This window comes from Cygnus olor, chromosome 2, assembly GCF_009769625.2.
Source record: "Cygnus olor isolate bCygOlo1 chromosome 2, bCygOlo1.pri.v2, whole genome shotgun sequence".
NCBI classification, from domain to species: domain Eukaryota; kingdom Metazoa; phylum Chordata; class Aves; order Anseriformes; family Anatidae; genus Cygnus; species Cygnus olor.
In genome coordinates this window covers 25,180,453-25,201,192 of record NC_049170.1, presented here as the reverse complement: position 1 = coordinate 25,201,192, position 20,740 = coordinate 25,180,453, and the positions used below count along the sequence as shown (strand labels likewise).

Here is a 20,740-nt window from a genome sequence, read left to right as displayed (position 1 = left end):
ACTGTAAAGGGAGTCTGTTTGACTGGCTCAGATGTAGATACCTAATGTTATGTGAGATGGATCCTCGTTCAGGTGCTACCTCGCTCTAATTTCTCTTTATGAGGACTCTACAAGAACTAGGCTACCTTATGTATTGGGAGATGAAGCAGAAAATATCTGAATAAACCTTTTCATCTATGAAGCAATAGTTATGGATATGGGATACAAGCAAAAGAAACACTACTCTCTCTTTTCATGATGTCCAATGTCTTTCTTTGGTTTCTACATGCAAACTTTTGTGACCTTTTAAACCCCATGTTTAATCTTAGATCTGGCTGCATCCAGTTTTAACGGCCCAATTTTCTTCTGCTCTGTAAATGGGAGGGGAAATCAGCTTCCCTGTGAGGCTCGACGTTACCCCTTTGGAGCAAAGCTGGGTGGGATGAGGAGTGGGCCATGATCCCCCAGCCCGTCACCCTCCTGGAGCCCCTCTGGTTCAGCGGAGATGAGGGAAGCATAGCAAAATGCCTTCTCTCTGGAGTGAAAGGAAGACCCGGGGCCACAGCGTGACTCACTGGCTGGTGGAATAAAGAGTGCCAGGAAACATTCGTGGGTACTGGAGCTCAATTGTCTATACTGTTAAATTATTAGAATGGTTCCTGGCACGGTTTTGAGTTATGCCAACTAGCCTTCCCCCAGACAGTTCCTAGGCAGTTAAGCATGGACCAGAGACCATTCCCAATAAGCAGTTTGCATGCGGTCACCTTTTTTTGGAGGCTTGAGAATTTAGTAACATGGACATAGGCCACTCTGTGCCTGTTGGTCTCTGTGCCAAAGGAACATTTCCTGTCCCATTTAATTTCCCAGCACAGACATAGCCACTGTGTTACAGTCTGATCCCTGCTTTGTTCCTGTAGCTGTGCAACTGGGCATTGGTCTGTACTTAAAGTCTGTGGCAAACCGAAATGTAGCCTTTTGTGTCTATGTTACTCAACCCCATCCCTGAACCTCTGTTTGTCTTTGTCTTTTTTGAACTGTATGCTATTCAGACAGCAACTATATTTGGAATGGACTGTGTAATGTGCAGATCCATTTAAATTAAGCAGTTATCCAGAAGTGAAAATCTGCTCTGTAAAGTAAATGAAAATTAAATGAGACAGACACGATGCCTAGATCCTGTGTTTGCACTACTAGTGAGCAGATATGTACCACTAATCTGATTTTACATCAGAAATAGGGATCATGAAGTGCAGGACTGAAACTCCTGGGGCTTAGGTGGTCCCAGATAGCAACGTCTGTCAGGTATAATAAGGCAGACAGCTTTATTTGAAAATAAAGCTATCTTTCTTCTTCAGACTCTAAATGCAGCTTTCCCCTGACTTCTCACTGAGCACGTTTCCTTCTTCAGGGAGTCTGACACAGTGTTGGCACAATTTGGCAGATGTTCTTTCCTTTCTAGTGTCTTTCAGATATATGCTTCATTTAATTTCATCCTGCTGTGGTGCCGAAACCTACTGACATTAAAATGCTAAGAAGCAGTGGTCTGCAGCTACTGATATTGTTTTTTTATCTACTATCATTCCATCTTATCTGGGTAGTAAAAATATAAAATATGCACTGGAAAAGGAGTATATCTGCTCTCTTTGGTCCCAGTGTGCAAATTATTCTCAGTTTTCTTGTACATAGATTAATCCTTAGAAAATACAAATGTCATGGTATCCCCAGAACTGACAGAACAGGGTAGAAAGCTAAAGGCAGCTTAAAGAGGGAACAGGAGCTAATTTGGCTTGAGCATTTGAAGACATTCAGAAGAAGAGGGGACAGGGTGTGAAATTCTGGAGAGCTTGGGGGTGCACAGGAGCAGGCGGGGAGTGTGACAGAAGGTGGAGCACATGGGACACAGTGGGTGTCAGGCCGTGTTCACCTGGGCATTTGCACATGAGCAGCACGGGGCTAGGCATGTTCGGTGACATCAGGGGGCCGCTGGCATGTGGCAGAAAGGCTGAGATGGGAGAGGAGCTGGGAGGTTGGGGGAGAGCTGAGAGGAATGTGGCTGTTGCACGAGAGGAGCTAAAGAGGCCAGGCAGGGTGAGGGGAAGGGAGGAGGAGGCAACGGAGGGAGGTTTATTAGATGAGAGGGCTAAAATGCAACGTGGTCACTGAAGCCTACAACCTCAGAGGTAGCTAGAAGTCTTGCGCCACATTTAGGATCTCCATCAGCATGTAGGCACGAACCCCTTTTCCTACAGCTTGAACACCAACAGTCACAGTGCGTGTGGCAGATTTTCAGGGCAGGCAGAATTTAAGTGAAATGTAACAAAGCAGAAGCATGGTTTTTTGATCCTAAAAGGGGGACTTTATCATGAGCAAGTCTTGCAGGGAGAGCCTATCTCACTGGTGGTGTGGCTTACCTAAGCAAAGCATTTTTTCATTCTAAGTCAGAACTGTGCTAAAGAGGAAGTGATGATCTAGTTGTTCAGCCACCATATCCTGTGTTCAGAATAATTTTCATTTCTACTTATCTGCAAATGTTAATGGAATGTCCACAAATATTTTTTTTGGTTTCTATGGTAAGAGAAAGAGAGTGTGAAACTGTGTGTCAAAACCACTGCATCATTTGCCTCATCCTGTGCTTTTCAGGAGAAGACCCTGAGCACCAGACGAGTCATCTGTGGCATTACATGTGTGCAAAATGACATTTAGTAAATTTTGATCCCTTTCAAGTTCATGTTTCAGAACACAGGTTTGTACATTACAAACCATATGGGTTGCTTGATCACTTTTATAATTACCGTAACGACAGAGTATATCAAAACAGCTCCACACAGATTACTTCCCCTCTGACTATAAAGCAGCTGAAAGGCACTGGCTGGAATTTAGCTGCGAGACTTTGGAAATAACTCTTTTTAAGGTTTAAGGTTTCCAAATTACTCAGAGACAGAATCTCCCATTGCCCTGCGTACACATGCGTGGAGCTCAGCAGCAGGGTGCAGGCGCTGGGGGAGCCGTGCCAGCACGCTGTCACGTGGGGGAAGCAGCAGACGCGCTGCGCGCTTCCGTGGCCTTCTGGAAACAGCCCTGCTCCCCCGAGCCTGCGGCCGGGGGCCTGCCATGAGCTGCGATGCTCCTCTCAGGAAGGGGAAGGAAAAGAGCAGCCCCTTCCCTCGAAGCATTTCCCTGGGAAAGGGGCTTCAGCTCGGGGCGCACCTCGTCAGAAGCGCTCACCAAAATGTCTCGTAACCATGCATCCCCCAGTCCTCTGCTTATGAGAAGTGCAGGGGGTTAATGTGTGGTGGAACTGGGGAAAATAAAACGTCTTTTCACTTTATGAGAAGAGCTGCGAGGGTCTCAGATGAAGATTCACTGGGATTGGTGATATTTCCACAGATCCAGCGATCGCGCAGCTCTTGCTCCTGACACAGCACCCAGACACTGACAAATAATAATGGGCTGAAATTGTTATACCCGACTCCTGAAAGCAATGTTTCTTCAATAAGCTTTCCATCAGATTTCCTGAGAAAGTGCAAATCAGAGTTTGAGAGAGATATCCGCACCACGAAAAATATGTGTATATTTTAGGAGGGATTCTCGCTGATTCAGATAGGCCAGTGCCTGTAAAAATCCCCTGACCTTAAGTTACATTTATCTTATTTTCCCAAAGTGAATCTCTGAAGAAACTTTACTTTAATTTTATAGAGAGATTATATAGAGAGAAGTATTTTGGGAAAAGATCATTGATACGTTAACAAATTGGAAACAAGTCCAACGGAGTTAAATAATGCCCAGTTTCCACACAGGAATCTGCTTATGTGAACAGGTAGCTGGAAGTCGAGATTGCCAGTGCAGTACTTTGCACTGTGTTATTGAACTGTTTCAAAGACAAATTTTATGAATAGAGATCAAAGCATTTAAGAGGACTGTTAGCAAATATGACCACTTGTGCAAATATCCATGAACCTCCCTTCAATAGCCTTTCAGTAGTTCCAAAGGCTGTCAGGGCATGTAATGATTGTAATAAATACTGTATTTGCTTTTGTTTCAGCTGGCTTTGACCAGCAAATTCGGCTGATTACTTCCATTGTTATTTTTGCTTAGAAGACAATTATATTGTTATCATTTAAAAATAAAACACTCTCCTTACACATTTCTGTGTACTGGTTTTCAAATCCAGAACTAACTATCCTAGTTAACATACTTTTTAAAGTTATTTTCATGTTATCTTTGAACTTGTTTCTTTTCAGTAATATATATATATATTTTGCTTTGTTTCATGCTTCTCATGAATTTTCATGGATTTCTCATTTCTTAACGCTTTGTGCTAGTTGGAGAAAGAAACCACTAATTTTTGAGAACCTCTCTGCCTGTAGATTAATACTGACAGAAATTTAAATTATAGCACACGCTAAGAATATATTGCCATTTAGCTGACAATCTGTTATGTCTGGATTATAACTGCAGTCAGGAGCAGAATACTCCTGTAGCTCCAAGATTAAATTCGAGCAACATAATAGGTCACACAGGACTGTAAGGAAGCTCCTTGTGTTCTTCTGTAAATAGACTGAAGATACAATCCGCCTCATCTGTATTTGGTCTACTTGTGGGAAACAAAAGGATAAATATAAGCTGTCCCATCTCCGTTGTGGGTCCAATGTGCAGGACTCATCAAAGTACATTGGTGGAGTAGTGCCAGTAAAATTCCGACTGTGTCTCTACAATACATTGCAACACGACCAGCTGCCTCAAAGCAGGCGCTTTACATGTCAGATGTCCCTGGGAAAAGCTGTAATCATTTGGAAATCGATTGTGAGAGAAGTTGGTGCTGGTGTAACCAGCGGCATGTGGGCAGAGACGGTCACAAGCTGTGAAGGTCAGGAACCTGCCAAGGGTTCCAGCACTGTGTTGGTTGGTTAAAACAATGACAATTTAAGGTATCTCCCTGTGCAAGGACACCACGCTGGGCAGCACTGGGCCTTTTGTAACGGGCAGCTTTGGGGAGGTTTTAACTTAATCTGCATCCAAATGATAAAATAATGAATTTCTTCAGTTCAATGTGAACAAAACTTCTGAGACAGGTAGGACATTTTTACCCAGGTTAGCCAGTAAACTTCAGTTAACCCCATTTCTTTTGGAAAACAAACAAACAAACAAACAAAAACTATCCAAACTATGAAGAGCATAGGATAAAGATTATCTACACATTCTATTTTGTCCTATAGGTAAACCCACAGTATTCCTTAACTTACTGGTTTCCAATTTTGGTGTCAACACCTAGGGGTCCATAAAAAGTGTTTAAGAAAAGCAGGCCTTGTTCAACAGACTAACTAACGTTTGTTCCAAGGGGAGTCTGAAACTCTACTGGAAAATGTTTGGGGTCTGTAATTTGCAAAAGCTTTAAAGAGTTGTTCTGATAGCGTGCTGTGATATTGTGATACCACACCAATGCTGTACAATGACACTGTATTTTTGTTATGCTGTGAAATGCACTGTTCTGGAGAAGTGATCTCACTTCCTGACTCATCATCACTGCGGCTATACATATGGAGATTTTTCCATACAGGACCATTTTCTATGCACGTGCCAAATCAGTTTGCCATAATCTGTGAGGTTTTGCAATTTGGATGAAACTAAATTGGATCTGTGTACAACAACATTTATAAGGTTGCAATTCTGTAACTAAGCATGCTCTATCTTACCTTCCTTTTTGTTTTACAGGTTGTTACTTTGTGGTATAGAGCGCCTGAAGTTTTGCTTCAGTCCAGCTATGCAACACCGGTTGATCTTTGGAGTGTTGGCTGCATATTTGCAGAAATGTTCCGTCGAAAGTAAGAAATGCTGTCATATTTTCTTCACTTTTTAATTTGAAATTTAAAAAATGTGCAATGATTTCTGTTACAATACCTTAGACCATGTTTATATTGGAAAGGACTGATAGGATGTTTCATTCACAGCACAGAACATAAGCACACGTTGCAAATTCATACTTTTCTCTGCCTTGGAGTCTTTCTTTGTGAATGAGAGTCTCCCTTAGCTCTTGATAAAGCCCAGATGAGCATCGTTGTATTCCTGTTACACCTGAATCCAAATGTAGATAAATAAGGCCTAGAGGGGCTGGTGATTGTTTTCAGTGAAGCTCCATTCTGGAAAGAATTTAGCCTGAGGAAGGCAAGTCCCACTGTTCAGCAGTTTTCTTGCTCTGGAGTTGTTGCATTAGCCCATCAGCTGTTTGCTTGCAGTCCTCCTCCTCTCTTGGCATATCTGCAATCTTCAAAGTCACCATAAAGAGTTGATTCCTGGAAACAGAGAAACAGAGGTAGGAATTTTTGTAGAATAACTTATTTTTCAAGGATGCGGGGTAACAGAGACAGTTAAATGTAATAAAATAATAATAATAATAATAAAGACTTTTCTTTTTTTCTGATTCAATTAACCATCAGAACTGTTTTTGCTGTAAAATGTTACAGCTAGATAGAGTTGATTTGTGAATGTGAGAAGAATACATGTGTGCTGTCCTTTCCTTGTGGAAGGACAGTAAAATGGAGGTTGTACTATGTAGGATGTGGAAAGGAGCAACCCCACAAGAACCTTAGCAAGATAGACCTGTTTCAATATTAACCCAATGATATATATTTTGGTTGAGCTTACTGGAAAAAAGTGTGATTGTCTAGATGATCTCTGTAGAGAAACTCTATATATTATTTTGTAACTCCTACACAGTGAGATCAAAGAATATACATAAAGAAAATGATACACTGTGTGGTCTAAAATCCAAAATCAATATAATTTACAAGAAGAAGCCATACTGCAAGGATCTTGAGAGAGAACTATTTAAAAACAGCAGATTGAAATAAATTTCTGCAATGTGAAGCTCAAAATACTAATTGGAGTCTTGCAAAAGAACTTTGGGATTCCACTATTTATTAATGTTAGTATATGGAAAAATCATTTTTCTTGGGCTTCTTGCCTGGTCAAATGGCCTGGGTAGAATTAGTACACTCCACCCTCTATGTGTGTGACTCAGAAATGAGGTCAGAAAATGAGAAAAAAGAAGAATGTGGATTTTAGGAGGATCAATTAAGCCCTCCATTGCAATCTTTTAAAGATTTTTTAGTCTTATACCACATACTGCCAGGTTCACAATGGCATTAGGCCACTGATTTTTTTTTCTGATTTAAGCATCAGAGTCAACAACTTCATTTTAGCATTTGTGAGAAGAATGATACAGGACAAACAGCTGAACATAGAACTTTATTATTTGTTCAAAACACCCATTTTTTTCTCATTTAATTTGTGGTATTCTGACAGATGAGAAATATTACCATATATTTATATATTACCATTACCATATACTATACTATACATTACTAAATTATTTTCATTTTTATTTTTGTGATGTGTGAGCCTCAATGACTCTCCAAATCACAAAACCCAACATAGTAAATTAAATTAGGGACAGTTATATTTTCTATTTGTTTACAAATACAAATATTACATTAATGTTACAAAATCAGAGATTTTTTTTTTAATGGAAATAAGATCTGACTTGAAGCAGAGTTTGATAAAACCAGGACTTCTACTATTCCTGCCAAATGCAGGGTCAGTCTGACATTCTCAGTCCTAAATCTGGGAGACTGTCAAAAACTGTAGAAGTCAGGAATCTGCCAAGTCTGTATGTACTATGTTTTTTCATTGGAAACAATATGACTTTCACATACTTCAGTATACAAGCGTGATTTGGAAGACTAATCTAAAGCTTCATTGCCATAAAGCTACAATGAACAGCACTGAGCGCTATCTCCATGGACTGTTATACTCGGTTAATGTTGCAATACTCTGTATGATGTATATTGTCTTTCTGATTTTCTTCATGGATTGCAAAAGAAAGCCCATGTTATTGTGACCTTGGTAGCAATAAACTGTAAAATTTTGCAAACTCCATGGATTATTTCCAAAAGATTGAATAAATGGAACAGCTATTTCTGCTGGAAAATGGTAGTGCCCTTGGGTAATCACCCGTCTACATTTCTATCAGTGTTGATAGGATAAGCATATGACAGTGTAGCTAAAGCTTAGAAGTATATGTTGGTTTGACACTGAAACAACCTTTTCTTTTTACTGTCTTACTTGTTTTCTTCTTTCCCTATTCCATTTTGCTTTCTATTTGAAAGTTTTTAAAGCTCAGTTATTTTTAAGAAATGTACTGAGACTGCTCTCGGCCTTTTCGTTTCACAGATATTTCGCTGGAACTGATTTGGAAATAAAACACTATACAGCATCACAAAATGTATCAGAATGCCATTTATGCCAAGCAAACATTCAAAAGTGCAAACACTTTAACTAGAATTTTTTACTAGAATTTACTAGAATACATTTTTGTAGGTAGTTGCAAACGCAGTCAGGGTTCTGTACTCTTGCACAAGTATGGGAGAGCAGTGAGCTCTGTATGAATCGTCTGGTGTCCCTATGTTTCTGATTACTATGTCCCTAAGTGGAAGACACCTCATCTAATTTCAACCACGCTTAATCCAAACCAGTTTAAAACAAATGTCAGAAAGATAACTTTTCATAAAAAAATAGATACAAAATATACAAAAGCATATATATAGGAATGCATAGACATAAATAAATAAATCTGTCTAGCTACACCCAGAGTAAATGTGAACATTTCTCTCATCTTGGCTTATTCATCTAGCCAAATGACACTTCTCAGTTGAGAAGCAGGGTCCTGAAATCTGAGGTTTGTATAGTCACAGCTATATTTAAAACTTGCACATTGTCATTATGGTGCAGATCTGTGGGCTTTTGTACTTTTATGTGTACGTACTAGTGTCTTAGCCCATCAGGGTTTGTGGGCATGAAGAATGGGCACATGTGAATGCACAAAGACTATATCCTGAAACCCAGCTGCTGATGAGAGCAGCCCCAAATAAAACCTTCCTTGCAAGTTTCTTTAAATGGTAGTTTCATTTTTTTAATCTCATGTCTTGTCAAGTAGATTGCAGTCACTTATAGCCATATTTGGGTGGACTGTCCTTAGCTAACAAAAGTGTAAATGTATTAGTCACAGCAGCTCCTTTTTGATGATTTAAAAGCTAAGGTGCATTGATAATAATAACCAGTAAGGAAACCTGTGTGGTATGCCCTTGTGTGCTACAGTGCCACAGAATCCCTCACAGATACAGCTGGCAGCTGACAGGGGCCTGATGGCATCCTTTGGCACAATGGGAAGATAGGCAATTTTCATGTCTTGTCTCAGTCCAAACAATACTGAGCCATTTGCAATAATCTCACATATATGTTTCTAGAAAGTAATATGCTTAGGTAAAAATAAGGGTTAATTATAAAAAGATTTCACTATGAAACTGAGCATTTTCCTGGCCTGTAGGAAAGGCCCTTGTACTTCCTACTCAGTGGACAACTCATTAATGAGTAAGGCAAACATGGGAGTAGGCATTCACTTCTGTCTGGACACACAAAATTATTCCAGCTGGCTCAGGGACCATGGGCAGCTCCAAAGCAGGAAGCTATGACCAGTGTTTTAGGGGAGGGCAGGACTGTCTCTCTCCTTGCTTGGATTAGGTAGTACTTAATCAAGGTGTGAGAGGGAAAGGGAAGAAGACAGGAATCTGAATCTGGGTGAAACAACCTAGTTCTTAGTGCGTCCGTATATGCCCAGTCTTCAGAATGACAATCCTGTGTGATTTCAATCCTGCATAGACTAGGGTGTTAGTATGTGTGTATTTGGAGTAATGAGTCAAATATCTATCTAGTAATTCCAGCTAGGCAAATGTAACTATAACATTGCATGAGCAACCAAATTTGCCTTTATTTGTAGTAAATATAGAGCTAAAAATAATTAGAATAAAAAAAATAGAAACAATAACAACAACAACAGCAAAAATAGGTTTCTGTAGTCAATGTAGTTATGTTCATAGCCAGTCAAGCTGAAGAAGTCTTACATTTGAGAGTGAACAGTGTTGTGAATGCATGTGCAGTAATATTACAGGTACCAATTTGAACCCAAAACTTGAAAGACAGTCCTGTCCCCAAAAAATGTTCCTCCTCCCCAAACCAAAACTAAAACAGTATTATCTCAGTTCCCCTTGCTTCATCCAGCTGAGGGGGAAATTGATTCCATGCACATGGACTTCTTACTGAAACCATTCATGCACCAGCTCCATGGTGTTTTAATGAGCCTGCTGTTGGAAAGTTCATCAGTCCCAGAATTTCGTAAGCCACAAGACTGGCACAAATAGTATGAGGTTATTATTTATTCATTTTTAAATATTAAATCATGCTTTTAGCAGTTGTTTCATTTTTTCAGCTTACTCCACCAGCTCCTAATATATGTGAGACAGGCATTGCATTGCCAACTATGTCTGAAAATTATGGCAGTGGATAAAAGATGTGTGAGTCTACTAAAATACCTACAATGGTACAAGTTCCCTGGTGGGACCAAGCAGACATAGGAAAAGAAGCTATAAGCATAGAAGTCATCTTTTAATGGTGTAAATGTGCCCAATTAGAGGAGCTGCATCATCGTATGCAGAAAAGCCATGAGTCCAGGACTTTGTTGCTCATGATAATGCGTAGCAATGTGATACAGTCAAAGTCTACAGCCTCATCTTGTGATCATGCTGTGATATGGGCACTGGATTTGGGACCTACAGGCTCCCTTTAATCATAAACAAAACATTTAACTGGTTTTAAAAAGCTAGCAATGCATTCATATTCATTCTTAGATACATTTCTTTTTTTTTACTGTATGGAATAGTTATAAAGAATCTTTCAAACAAAATGTAGTAGGTCTTTATTCCACTTTCCAAACAAGCCATAGGTTATTAGTAGAATTTGAAATTAGATCCATCGCATGTACTTCTTCTGTGTTGAATCCAGAACCAAATGCTATGACAGATCTGTGGAAGAAGGTGGGTCCCCAACTGCCCCTAGCCTTCATATCTACTTGTGAGCAACCAAAAAGCAGTCAGCTCTGCAACTATTTTAGAGCATTAAGCTTTGTGGAATAAATATGGTTAAGTAGTTTCAGAAACAAAAAAAACAGCTGAGTGTAACAGGAACACCTGTTTTTGAGCTGTCTTCAAAAACTGAAGCTGGAAAGGAAAGTTTGAGCTTCTATTACTGAGTGAAAAGAAAAACTCTTTTAGATGGATCATGTGGTAAAGTCTTGGCTTCAATGAAATCATTGTTGAAATGAACCCTGACTTCAAAGAGGATTGTAACCTCTCTAAAAACAATTCAGTAGGACAGAGTGGCACAGAGTGGCAGAGCTAATCTCTGTTAATGTGTACAGTACAACACTTAAGTACTTAGCCAGAGTGATCACTCTGCAAGATGGTGTTGCAAACTGGCGAGGAGAGGGTATTGCATGGGTTGTCCTGGCTTCCATGCTTTGCACTTCTTCCAGTGATCATGTACAAGCTTTCACTTGTATTGCCTGTGAAATAAACCTTGATAGGTGACTCCCAGGGACTGTGAGACTTTCATTCTAAATAAGAGTTGCAACATGGGAGATGTGAGGAACTGTCAGTTGAACAGCTGAGGTTGGAATTCAGTGTCTCCGCTGTGGTCTTTGTGAGACTGCATAGCAGAAGCAAAAGAGTGCGTTCAAGCTAAATTTGCCAGAATTTAAACTATTTTGTTAGTATAATTATTGATATCTGTCTGTCAAAAGACGACCAAGACAAAATGTAATTTCAGAAGAAATCAGGCCATCAGTATGTGAGCTACTGTATGCATGTCCTTACCCATAAAAGGAGGTATGTGTTCCCACTTGTTTCCAGTGGATAACTAAGTGATAACACGTAACAGAGCTTACAGGTTTTCTGGTGCTTTGAATGGAACAGGTAGCTTTTAACTCAGAAGAAATCTGCAGTCCAGTTCATCCTGTAGGCTGTTCTTCTAACTAGCATCAGTTTCATCATGCACTCATTTGGTCTGAATTAGCTGTTCCTACAGGTGCTAATCTCTCACAGACATAGCCCTTTAAGGTTGCATTTTGAAAAAATTAGGTATACATCTGGCAACAGATGTTCAACAGCAGAACCACAGTTTCTGAACTGCTTAAGCATGTTCTTCATCTGGAGAAAGATGTAGTAGTAGAGAGGACAGTGGGCTTGAGGAAAGTGGTTCATAGAAATTCTGCTATTATAGAGAACTGCTTTGAAATTTGCAGTGCAGGGTCCTCTACTCTAAACATATTCCAGTTTAGTCATTCCTTGTGATTAGCTGCTTTGCTGTTGGATGGTCTTGAGGAACAGGCAACAAATCTGTAACTTTATAAATGCATGCCTGCTGGAGGATTTATGTATGTTATGACACCCTCACTTCAAATTAAGTGACAGCATGTCATCACTTAAAAATGTTTTTCATTAATATTGTTCAATTATTCAAAGCATTCAGGGACTAGAAAGACTTGTTTAAAGTCTGTGATCAACAGTAAACTTTCATATATTGGAACAGTAGAAACAAAATACAACGCCACTTAATATGGAGCTTGTATGTGGTCCAGATTCTTGCCATAGCCCAAGTGTATTAGCGTAGGCAAAGATGTAACTGAAGGTAGGGTGGTTTGGAAAGGACCCGAAGGGAAAGACAGCGTATTGATATTACACACCATAAAGGAAACTCTCTCTCAAACTGGAATCAGTGGATAAACTTAGACTGATATATGTAGGGTAGAAAATCACAGGAAAAAAGTTATCAGTTTATCTGACTGATAGTAGTGAAGACTTCGGTGTTGTTTTACCTCTCTGCCCATGCAACAATAACACTGTGAACAAAGCCTGAAAAGAGATATATTTATGTATCAATACTACCATGTCAGAATTTGTGACGGTCTATGACATGGTTTTGTCTCGTTTCAGATGCCTTTTAATTTTTGTCAGTGATTTTCCTGTGCTTCAGCATATCTGATCACTTAGTCCTCACTGTTTTTAAGTAGACACTGTAGCTATGCAACAATAGGAATATTTCATTTTGCCTACTAGGTCCTGTATTTCTCCATGTCATAAAGCTCCTACTTTTTTCAGGTCGTAGTTTAACCAGTCTTTTTTGTGCTCTGTTTTTGTTTTCAACACATTTCAGAAATACTTTTCAAAACCAGAGCGAAAAAAGATATGTAGGATATTTTCAAATCTTCTTTATGTGTGAGAAGGAAGAGAGAAGTGGAGGGATCAGAAAATAAATCCACGAAAGAGAAGGGAAAAAAAAAAAGGAAAAACAGAATGAAAACACCTGGATATTTGGGAGGGAAGGAAAAACAAAACCAATACAGTAAGCAAAAAGCACCTGAGTAAATACAACTATGAATGCTGTTTACAACTCAGGGTTTGCCTAAAAACTGGCGAACATCTTAAATGTGGCTTGAGAGAGAACTGTTCACTTTATCATGCAGCAATTTTAAACACAGACTTTGCAATCATATTATCAGGTGTTTTCCAGTAGACCTTAAACCAACGTATCTAGTGGACCAAGAGTTCAAAAGTGTAATCATCCACTTGTCTGCTTGCTCACAGTTAGATTTTGGTAGGAGCAAAATTCAAACAACTCTTTTTTTTCTTTTTTCATTTTTGTCTTTATTTTAACAAGCAAAGGTGGATTTTGTAGCTTAGAACTGTAAAAGCTACAGAGCTTGATTTGCAGCCTTTGAACCAAGGTACTGTACAGTTCTGGCCTGAGTTTGTTTTTGCCATTTTTGGAAATTATCTTGTTTTGTTACAAGAATGATTTAAGTTGCAAGTGCCATTAAAGTTCACCACACTCCAGACCAACTGTACTGGGAGAAGGTTCATTCCTTGGAAAGATCTTGTCAGCATTCAAAATTCTGTGCTTTGCATTTTTCCTCCTTTATTCTTCTGCCATTCATGTGCATATGGGTGTGTGGGAGGCTGATGGTTTTTCCAAACCAGACTTAATAAAATTGGATTTTTTCTTCCTCCCCAGATAGGTGGCCAGCCTATTACAGACATATTTTTCAAGCATTTCTTAAATTGAATGGACCCAATCCACAATTTAGCTTAGTGACCTTAGTGATCTGGCAGAACAACAATGACATTTTGCTTCAGACTTTACTAACAAAGGAGGGCAGAAGACCGTACTTGTTCATGTTATTCCATTTTTCTGATAAGCAGGATTGTTTTCTCTTTAATCCTAACTCCACGGCAGAATTCCCCTTGGCTTTGGGCAGAGGACAAATGCACATTAATGGAGTGAAGGGCAAACAGAATAATACCTCTAATTATCAAGTACAAAATAGATACGAGTTTCCAAGACAGCATCACCCCATTAAAAATAAAATACCTCCTTGTTTTTCAGCTCACATTTTCTGTCAAGCCTTTTCTAGCTGATATCTTTCTAAGTGTCTACGGTTGGGCTGATTGATAGCCGTTAGTCAAATCCAGTAACTGTATGGGTCTGTGGTTGGAGATGAGTGGTAAGTGAGCGCGAGCCCATTCACTTGTGGTTTTCCTTCTAGTTTCCAGCCATGCCAGACTTTCAGTCAGAGGAATAGATCTGTTGGTGAGGGAAACGGTTGGTAAACCATAGAAACCAAAAACTGTCACTGCCCACGACAGAAAAACAGAAGGGTGCCCTGAGGCGGGGTAAGAAGACCTGGGGGAGCTGTTAGCTGACGGAGCTTAATCTGACTGTTAAGCACAGGTGTGGGCCAGGCCCAGCCAGGCCCAGGCCAGGGCTGGGTGCTGCAAGGTGGCAGCCCGTGGCCACGTGCAGCCCAGGCCCAGACGGAGCTCATGAGAGAGCTCCCCACCTGCAAAGCCTCCATGTGCAGGTGGCACAGCACTCATTTGAAAGTCTTTCGAACGTATCATCCTTAAAAAAAATGCATATTCCTTAAAGGGGTGGCATTCTGGTCTGTGACAATCTGAACTAGCCTGACCAGAGGTCAAGGGAAAAGAGCTTGTGGCTAGGAGAAAGACCACAACATGTCAGTCATGATGTAGATATTTGGAAGCCCTTGGTGTTAACATTGTGGCATTTGTAATGGTATTTGTAATGTAGTTTGTATTTGGAAAAATGTAATTTGCACTTGGAAATAAAGCTGGCGGCAAAACCACCTGCCTCCCTCCTGGCATTGTGCTGGGAGGTCAATGAGTAGGTGCACCACCTTGGTGCACTCTGGAGTGTCGCAAAGATGAGTTCATTCCCGGAATAAGCCAGGACATCCACAGCTGCAAGTGGCTTTCAGCAGTTCCTCCACCAGCCAAAGAAGAGGGTAGGCACAGAGCAATGTTACCCGTGCCCCTTCCTCTCGGCCCCAGAGAGGGACAGCCAGCTGTACGCAGCCCAAAGACTTTGCTTTTGAAAGGGTCTCCTGGCTCTTTCACACAGCTTCCCTCTTCAGGAACTTGGCTGCAAGAGGCTTTGCTTTTTGCCTAGAGTTTGGCTGGGGGAAGCTCTGTGTACTTCTGTTTGACTCGTAATAGAACTAAACATTGTTTTTATTTACTTTTCTCTTTCATAAGAAAATGGCTACAAAAAGGTATTTAAACTCCAAGTGGGTGTACAGGATCCTTTCCTGGACACTGGTGCATGTGAGAGAGGGGGAGAGAAAGACTAGATGTTAACCGTGGGTCTTGTTGCTGAGCTCCCAAGCATGGATTTTTTCCAAATTGAGTGTCTAGTCAGAAATCCTGATCTGGCCAGCTTTACTGAATTTTCTATATTTGACTGTCCACAAAGGAAGTCTAATAATTAGCTACTATCAGTCAGTTGTAAAAACAGCATGTAATGATTGAGAGGTATGTAGGAGAAATCTGTCTTGAATTTGTGTCTTTTTATTTGAAAAGCTTTGCACTAGCACTTCTCTGTATGTAGGTGCTCACCAAAGCTGTTAGACATCTTAGAAAAAGATGGAGAAGTGGAAAGTACACATAAAGGAACTGACAACAGCAGGATTTTAAAAACACCTACTGACAATAGAGCAAAACATAACAGCTTTCTGAAACTTTGTACTATTCTGTACCAAGGAAATAATAGTCTGTGAGAGGAGAGCTCTAAATGTCAGAAGAAAGCAAGAGGAAATGTGATATTTAGATTTCTGAAAGACCATTTCTCCAAGGTAATGGCAGTGCCCAGAGGCAGCTCCCTGCTGCTGCCTTTGTGGAGACGCTTACCTACTCCGCAAGGGTCAGACCACTGCGGAGGGCTTGCCAGCTGGTCTGGGAGTCTGCGCTTTGGCTGTGGTTGCAGATGTCAAAGACCTAGATAGAGGCCTAATCTGGGGAGGAAGGGAGGTGGACATGGCCTCTGCTGCATGTGCACGCTGAATGTCCCAGGGCAGCACACATGGCACCCACAGGTAGCTGGAGCAGCCTCCACCATCAGTCCTCGGGGCCCTGCTGTTGGCTGTGCGCTAAAAAACAGAGAAGGGGCATGGCAGGATGCAGCTCACACTTGTTCCTGTCCTGTCTTCCTCTGATGCCAGAGTTTGCCTTGTGATATGAATACGTGTTGTTGCCTTCCTTCTCAATTTTGTTTGCATAATGCTTGTGGCAGTGCCATCGCATTTGCTTGCGTACTACTCAGCTTGACCTGCCAACATGCTGTCCATACACAAGTAAGTCCACGCAAGACTCAACCACCATGGTGCACTGACTCTGCTAGAGACTGCCAGGATTCAACAAGTCAAGAGCTCTTGATGTCAACATGTGATATGCCTGGCTGCCCTTTTGTGCTGGCTGCATGTTTCATTTTGCAGTCTTTGAGGAAACAAACAGCAGTCTGGCTATGCATGGTAAAACCATATGACTTCTTCCAGAAACTGAAGCATAATGTGCCCTGCTTTCCTTTTATAGATGTCCGGAATGCATACTGTCCAGAAGCAACTCTAAGACAATCTCTGATGCAGTATTTCTTCTTTTACTCAAATATTCTCCATAGCTTCTCTCATAACGTATCCAGGTTTGTCAGTAATAAGTGCTTTTGGAATACAGTAATTTGTCAAATGGGAGTTTCATCCACGGGATTACTTCATTTCCACTGATTTATTCTACTGGGCTAGAATAAATTGGCAGAAAGATTCAGTTACTATTGATTGTGACTGAGTCTGAATCAGTTACCTGAAGATAAATGACCTATTCAGCTATATCATCCAGAATTTGACCAACTATTGTGAATTATCGGATCATTTTTATTAGATTACATACACGAATCAGGTTTTCTTATTATGTCAGTACAGCGTACACACCAGTCTATACAACTGAATGATTTTTAAAGTGCTCTTTATATCCAAATAATTGGAGTGCAAGCTTTCAGCATCTAAAGAAGCACACACAGCGTGGGAGATTTTTCAGTAATGTTGCTATCTGTAACTGTTAAATTAAGCCTAATTGGCAGCAATGAATCATACTCAGCTGCTGTAAGAATGAAGATACTTGGTTACAACTAGATCACATCAAACCATTAGAAATTGTAGAGTATATTTACAAAGTCTGATCTCTATCCTAGCTGCGTATCCTTCCCACTGAGGCAAAGAAGCAGGCACGTTTGCTTCTTTTCTGCCTTAGCATTGGTTTTCCTTTTCTGGAAAATAATTGCAAAAAGAGAGGTTCATGTTGCTGATTTCCTAGATCTTTTAAGTGTTTGATGGTGAGGACACTTCTCTGGAAAGTGAGAGTGGAGTTTAAAGAGGACCCAGGCAATTTAGTAAACTCTATTTTTGGTAAACTCTCCAGCCAAGGCTGTATAAAAAGCAAGGCATAAAATGGTTTACTGTGGAAGGAGGCTTTTCCTCAGTTATTCACATACATCAGAAGAGGATTCTGGTTTTTGAATTCTGAGCAAATCAGCACCTCTTCTTAAAGACTTAAAATTCGTGTCTGAGCTTCTGTTGCCTTTTTCCAGTGCTCTCAGCAGCTCCCGATATTTTTATAAATTCATTTTCAGAAATGATAGCCAACTCCATCTGGATCTTGGGGAACTCCTAGCAGAGGACATGAAAGTGGTGAATAACCTGTTGATATGTGGACTGAAAAGTTCAAGACGTGGGGTGGCTCAAGTAGCTATGGGTGCTCAGTACCTCAGAGAATGAGGAAACATTAATTCTGTAAAGTTAGTGTTTTATGCTATTCCCATTAAAATAATGTCAAAAAACAATGGAGTTTTGCCAGTGGCAACACAGAAGCAAGGCTATGTCTCAGTAAAGGCAAAGCTCAAGAGAAAACAGCATAAAAATTGTCCCAAGATTCATCTGGGATACTTTGAAACACACACAAACCTACAGTGTGATGTACTTGTGTCTCATTTACTTGTGTAAATGCTACAATTGCATAGGAGAGGGTGGCATCTAAACAGTGTTCTCACCACGAAGTACTTTTTTTTTTTTCCTCTTTTATATAAGAAATTAGCTTATTCTTTCTTCTGGTTGGGATTCAAGTAAGAAAGAAAGATTTCATTTGAAATCACTAATAAATGAATAGTACAAATTACAGCAGGGGTCTCAACAGATGACCTCAGATTACCATGCACTGTCATGAGCCAGTAAATGTAAAGCTCACAGCTTCTCCAGCCTGATTAGGAGAATATATTTTATGGAACAAAGTATTACTTAGAGCAAAATTATACCTAGAGCTAGTTTAACTGGCCCTTGAAAATTGTACAAATTCTCCCTGTATGGTTGCTATACATTCTTTCTACCTTTAATGCTTATCTCAAGTTTTTCAGCAGGTGTTTATTAATTCACTGTAAGTCAGCACAGCTGCTAAAAATTAAAGTATTTTTCCACACCATCCTTCTAATCCACTTTCATGTCTTTTGATGCTCAGTCTCTGCAGCTGGAGGAAAAAATCTGAAGTTGAAATTTCACCTCTGCTCACACAGTAGTTTACTGCTCAGCGCTGAAAGTGTTTTCCCTGCCTTTCTTGTCTGAAGGATTGTAATCCCCTTTCAGAGATTCTTCTGGCCAAGAGTGTTTTATTACACTTGAAGGTGATGAGAGTTATGGGGGTGGGGGGCAGTTCTTCTGATGTTTCAGGATTATCTGAAAAATTAGAGAGGCTTAGTGCAACAGGTGCCATTAACACCTAATACGGGGGCAACAAAAGTGATCATAGATCAAAACATGTACTCGCTGCCACACAGCAGCAGCTCCAGCCCAGCTGGAGAGAAAGCCCAAGGGTTTGCCTCTTAGCTTGTAATGTTTTCCCAGAGAAAAAAATACCTATTTCTTGGAATTTATTGATTGCGTAAAACAGTAATGTTTCACTTCAAATGTGGAAACCTGATATCTAATAGATCTCTTTTCTGAAGTCCCAAAGAGTGCCAATGCACAGCCTCCGTTACCCCATTGTATCACCTTTGCCACTGTGCTGCTACCAATGACAGCAAAGATTTGGTCTTCTAGGCTTTTTTCCTGGTGCTTTTCTAGTTTACTCTTCCCAGCTCTATAATAAATTAAAAATAAATAAATAAATAAAAATTAGGCTAGTAACTTAGTCAAATAGATGTACCATTTTATGTGTAACTCATAATGGTGGAACTAAAGCCTCACTTATACTGGTGTCCTTTTTCATGATTTTACGTTACATATTTAGAGTATCAGCTCTTCCATGTACAGGATGTACTTTAGTCTGTGAAGCTGTTTGCATAGCATCACTGAGAACTAAATGAAAGCCTGGAGAACCTGGGAAGACATACTTGGATGATAATTTGCTAAGTATCTTAGGGTAGACTGAATGTGTATTATACCTGTTCCTTTTGCATTTACTTTCTTCTTTGATATAGAAAAATCAGGGGTAGGTAGGAGTTGACTTCCCTGTAGGAGTTGACTTTCCTCATGCAGTAATTGTGCAACGCTTTTCAGCTGATACAAGAATAACACTGTTAGACATTCGGGTACAAAGAGTTTATTGCGTGAGAAATTGACCTAACGGCACAAAATCTTTTAGTTTAAAGGTTTACTGGGAAAGCAATCTGATTGAAAATATTTTCAGATTGTGAAAGAGGAATTGTGTTTTAATTAGGGCCTCAGACTTGAAAATCTATTACATAACCCCTTGATTAAAACTAATTCCAGCATTAGAGGCACTCTCAGAGCAAAGTCCATTTTAAAAGGTTTTTTTAGACCAGTGTATACAGTAAACGCTAACTGCCAAGCTTTCCAGAATCATCTGAACATTCACAGAAAACTCGTGAAACTATAAAAAATTAATTCTGTATCTCTGAAAATTCTGATTTGAGTGGATTTCCACAATGAAATTTCATACATGAATAGAGCAATAGATATTTCATGTAGGAGACTGCTTTTATTTCATTTGCATAATTGATGAAGACGAGGAACAGACTTAAACCCCTATTGCTTACCTTGGGGTAGGTCCTTGGCTGTGATATAGATATTTAAAAAATACTTCTTTAAAATACAGCATTAAGGAGCACCTTCACACTCTGACTAAATTGTGTCACTTTGGAATGCTGTCTGCTAGATTTCTAAGTGAGAAGTGAGTTATGAGCTTAATGAAAGCAGTGGTGGAAAATAGCTCTGGCCTGCTCTGGAAGGAGGATTGAGATCTTTTCAAGGAAAATATGGGTAAATTTGTTCACAGGCGTAAACCTCTGGAAATGAGGGTTGTCTCGAGCTCTGCAAACACATGCTGCCTGTTCACAGCATTCTGCACAGAGATTTGCACCGTTGCTTATGTGAGTGAAGTGGAGAGGAAAGAGCTCTCAGCTCCTATCCATCCACGCAGGATAGCCTTTATCTAACCCATGGTTCAACTACTGCCCTCCA

At 40.1% G+C, this 20,740-nt stretch overlaps 1 protein-coding gene across 2 annotated transcripts in view; it reads left to right on the top strand.

The window, feature by feature from the left end:
• CDK6 (cyclin dependent kinase 6) overlaps nt 1-20,740 on the top strand; it is a 141,901-nt gene that overhangs the window by 91,612 nt on the left and 29,549 nt on the right. For both annotated transcript variants that reach the window (XM_040549584.1, XM_040549585.1), the window contains exon 5: nt 5,692-5,801. In XM_040549584.1, coding sequence (XP_040405518.1) covers nt 5,692-5,801 — 110 coding nt within the window. The remainder of the gene's footprint in view (nt 1-5,691; nt 5,802-20,740) is intronic.